Source organism: Triticum urartu, chromosome 7A, assembly GCF_056163025.1.
Source record: "Triticum urartu cultivar PI428250 chromosome 7A, HENAU_Tu73, whole genome shotgun sequence".
Lineage (NCBI taxonomy): Eukaryota > Viridiplantae > Streptophyta > Magnoliopsida > Poales > Poaceae > Triticum > Triticum urartu.
In genome coordinates this window covers 555,727,463-555,731,821 of record NC_141879.1, presented here as the reverse complement: position 1 = coordinate 555,731,821, position 4,359 = coordinate 555,727,463, and the positions used below count along the sequence as shown (strand labels likewise).

The 4,359-nt window shown below is 43.4% G+C and overlaps 1 protein-coding gene across 1 annotated transcript; it reads left to right on the top strand.

The window, feature by feature from the left end:
* Positions 1-2,569: 2,569 nt before the first annotated feature.
* On the top strand, positions 2,570-3,974 carry LOC125520552 (auxin-responsive protein IAA23). Its single transcript, XM_048685506.2, has 4 exons — positions 2,570-2,924; positions 3,051-3,359; positions 3,451-3,512; positions 3,613-3,974. The coding sequence occupies exons 1-4, from the start codon at positions 2,773-2,775 to the stop codon at positions 3,633-3,635; spliced, it is 546 nt and encodes a 181-aa protein (XP_048541463.1). The 5' UTR covers positions 2,570-2,772; the 3' UTR covers positions 3,636-3,974.
* Positions 3,975-4,359: the final 385 nt, after the last annotated feature.

Genomic DNA, 4,359 nt, shown 5'->3' with positions numbered 1-4,359 from the left:
ACTTTCACATAATTTGTTCTAAAATTTCTAGATGTACACTCTTCACCGGACGGAGCGAGTATGTTACTAATCTATGTTACTACCTCCATAGTGCGTAGTAACATATGTGTTGTGTCATGCATCATTTCATTTATTAGGTTATAGACTCATCTTTTTTTGATATGTGATGTTACAGTAACTAACTATGTTACCACATGCTTTTTTTTCACTAATTACATGCCACATCATCTATTTTGTCTAGATAAGTGTGATGTTACCACCTATGCGGAGATCGGACGTGTGCTTATTGTGTTTCTAACCATTTGATGCTTTATTTTGAGTCAATAAAATTCATCCTTTATTAGGGTGAAAATCAGCTTCATTTGTATTAATCGACTGAGCCGTTTTTCTAACGATAAGGCGATATATAGGTTACAGTAATACAAAGAGTATAGACATAGAGTTGAAATCAAGCAAGACTAATTGTATCCGAGCACATAAGCTCCTATAATTTTCAAAAAATGAGTCCAAATATACAATAAATACCAAAGAAATCTTGGATATAGAGAATATAATGAACCATGCATCTGAAAAGTTCCGTGAAAAATCTACAGATTTGAAGTGTGCAAAGAACTAAACTAGAATTGAAAGCTAAAAATGCATCTTCAATTAGTTTTTTCGTTATCTTTGCATAGACCGCAAGTACACAAGTTTGTATGAAACTTTAAATCTGTACAAGATCAATCATGCCCACGTATGAATAATTTTTTTTATTTGTGGAAGAATGGCAAATCCTATATATACCTAAATAGTTGATCCACACTATCTCAATTCTCTCAACATGCACACACGCCGCCTCGTCAAACTTACCACATCATTATCCCATTAATTGTTTCTCTTAAAATGCATGAGAAATGCTATTTATATTCTCTCTACATGCACACATATTAACTCTTCACACATGCCACCTCATCTATCAAACTAATTATATTTCTCTCAATATGCATGGAAAATACTACTTATATTTATTACATTCACAACTATATACTGATCAAATACGAAGTATCATATATATATATATATATATTTAAATTTCATCAGAAAATAATATTGCAAGAGATCATTGCAGCAACACGCGGGGCATCATCTAGTCTCTACCTAATAATAAAGGGAGGAGAGCTTCTGCCCGTCTGTCGTCACTTTTGCAGAAACCTCCTGCACTTCTTCCAAATCAACCCGCGGTACTATGTTAAGTGATAAAAACGGCTTTTTTTTCTTTTTTCAACCCCCCGATCTTTTAGTTAATCAACCTGCAGTCCTATCTTAAGTCAAAGAAAAATGACTCACTTTTTTGGGAAACCCCCTGATCTTTTGGTAAATCAACCCGCCATCCATCTATTATTTTTTGAGCAGATTTAAATGATTTTTTTTAAAAATTTCCATATTTTTTAAGTCACAACTCTAATTTAGTCATGTTATATAGAAATTGATTAGAAAAATATGTACAATCTAAATATGATGCTATTTTTATCTATTAAATATTTTAAAAATGCGATTCAAATGCTTCTTTAAAATATTCATATCTTCTAAATTATAACTCCAATTTTGATATGTTATATATGAAAATTGATTAAAAAATGTAGAATCTAAATATGATGCTATTTTACATGTTAAACATTTTTAAATACTATTTAGGGGAGAACCTTAATCAATAGCGCATGATTCATCTTTCTTTCATACCGGTGTAGATCCGGATTAGAAATCAACACCTCGGCAAAATCATTTTGGAGAAGAAAGAAACCATCTATAATCACACATGCACGCCTCGGCAAAAACTCCTCGTGAAAAAGTAGATTTCTCATTTTATGTGGAGAGAAAGAAAGACACCTTAGAATTGACCGCATTCAAACTTGTTGTGATTGTGTGAGCACCGAGGCCACCGTCGACAAGAGTGGGAAGAAGGATAGGCGGCAACATAGATGGGATGCACGTGGACCCATTAAGATCTTCAGTCGTGATTATTGTGTTAGGGACATGTGATTTTTTCCAGTTGCAACACACGGGCTTTTTTGCCATTGTTTATCTATGATAGGAGCCGGCGACCCCGGACTCGTTTGCTAGTTGGGAGTTATCGTATTGAACCCACACTAAATAGCTAGCTTAACATTTCTCAATAGTGTTTTCTTCATGAAAAAAGTCATTTTGCAATAGTATATAGCCGGTTATCAGTTAACTTAAAGAGTAACGTCTCTTACATTAACTGGATTCCCTTCATGCTACTACTCAAATAAGGGTTTTTTCTTCTTAAAACTGAGAAAAATGTTAGTCAAATTTATAAGCCTTGTTGCCAATAAAAGAGACTCGACAACATCAACCACTACAGGTGGAAATGCACCCTGCTGCAATGCAAGAAATCTGCACCCACGGGAGACATGCACACTACACAAATAAAATTATGAGCATCTAGCCGACTAATAATTGTGTCTAAATATATATGCAAAAAGAATTATGGAAGCCGAAGAGTGAAGAAACGGGCAAGTCAGCAGCAGGTGGGCAAGTGGCGCACCTTTATAGGCAGCATCCGCGCGGCCACATCCCACCCATCCTCCTCCTCCTCATATCCTCCTTCTCTCCCACGGCACACCACGCCAGCGACCGACGACGCACCGCACAACCAACCAGCCGACGAGAGCCAGCTAGCGACCGCGCATCAACCGACAGACTCGCGCCAGCGATCGCCGGAGTCCGGCCGAAGCAGCCTGGGAGCTCAGCTCAAGCAGCGCGCGCAAGCAGATGTCGACGAGCTCGACCAACTCCGCCGAGTCCCCGGCCGTGTCCGGCCTCGACTACGAAGACACCGCCCTCACCCTCGCCCTCCCCGGCTCCTCCTCCGACGACCGCAAGCGCGCCCACCACGACGAGCACGACAAGCCGCCCTCCCCAAAGTACGCGGCCTTCTCTCTCTTGCCCTCCCCGCCTCTCGCACGTCGCACGGCGAGCTGGTCATGTGTACGTAGTCTTGTGTCTTGTGGATGGTTTCTGACCTGGTGCGTGCGATGATTGACTGACAGAGCGCGCGCTGTGGGGTGGCCTCCGGTGCGGGCTTACCGGCGCAACGCGCTGCGGGAGGAGGGCGCGTGCAAGCTCGTGAAGGTGGCCGTGGACGGCGCCCCCTACCTGCGCAAGGTGGACCTCGCCGCGCACGGCGGGTACGAGGTGCTGCTCCGCGCGCTCCACGGCATGTTCGCCCCGTGCCTCGCCGTCCGCGGCGAGGGCGAGCTCGGGAGCAGGCTCGTGGACGCGGCCACCGGCGCCGAGTACGTGCCCACCTACGAGGACAGGGACGGCGACTGGATGCTCGTCGGAGACGTCCCCTGGAAGTAAGCAAATCAATCCCCTAGCCATAGTTCTTGCAGATTTGAGGTTTCCGCGAACATATGTGCTAATCTGATTCAAATCTTGTCAATGCAGGATGTTCGTCGAGTCCTGCAAGCGGATCCGCCTCATGAAGAGCTCCGAGGCCGTCAACCTAGGTAAGGAACCAACAATCTAAGATCATGTCCTACAACTACCATCAGCATCTGATAAGTACCAAGTTACTAACGTCTCCTCTTAATTTATCTGATGATGCAGCTCCAAGACCATCTTCCCAATGATCACCAGGCACGGTTGAACTGCCTGGATTTGATTTCAGAAGGTGTGCAATGGAAGAGGCTTGGCTGATCAGGTCCTCCATGTACCTATACAGTAGGATATAAACATATACCAGTGATGTACTGTACTTGTCAAGTAGTTTTGTTCTTAGTTTCTTCCATGTTTCGATCGGCTTCTTCATGTTTGGCCATTGCCATAGGGAGGCCACGGCCTTGTGGTTGTCGGCAAGGGACATATCGCATCTGCACGGTACATGTTGGTGCTGTTGTTGTTAGACTCTTGTGCCTTGCTGCACTGTAAGGTCACGAGACAATACGAGTACAATCTCTGTCATTTCTTTCTGTCGCAACTTTAGCTGCCTGCCTCTGTTTGTGCCATCTTTCCCATCAATGCTGCTGCAGTAGTAGTAGTACGTGCTGTGTCTTGTTCTTTTGGTTGGGAACTCTGGTCTTGTTTTGGTCGACAGATGGTGATTGCTGTGGAAACCAGTGGCAGTGGGAATCTATGTGCTTGGACAATTTGGCACTCAAGTAAACAGCGCAGAAACTCAACTAACAGTGCAACTGAAAGGTCCAGTTGCTCGATCTGCTTAACTTGCGCCAGGTGCCCCTGTCGTAAGATTTTCTCCTTTTAATTCTGCGAAAATAATACAGATCTATTATCAAAGTTCACCAGAAGTACAAAACGCCTCAAAGGGCAGCTAGATGCACGCAAGGTCCGGGAAAG

Coding starts and splice junctions, on each gene's coding strand:
- LOC125520552 (XM_048685506.2), top strand. CDS start 2,773: ATGTCGACGAGCTCGACCAACTCCGCCGAGTCCCCGGCCGTGTCCGGC. Junction 2,925..3,050: donor GACAAGCCGCCCTCCCCAAA/GTACGCGGCCTT, acceptor ATTGACTGACAG/AGCGCGCGCTGTGGGGTGGC. Junction 3,360..3,450: donor GTCGGAGACGTCCCCTGGAA/GTAAGCAAATCA, acceptor TTGTCAATGCAG/GATGTTCGTCGAGTCCTGCA.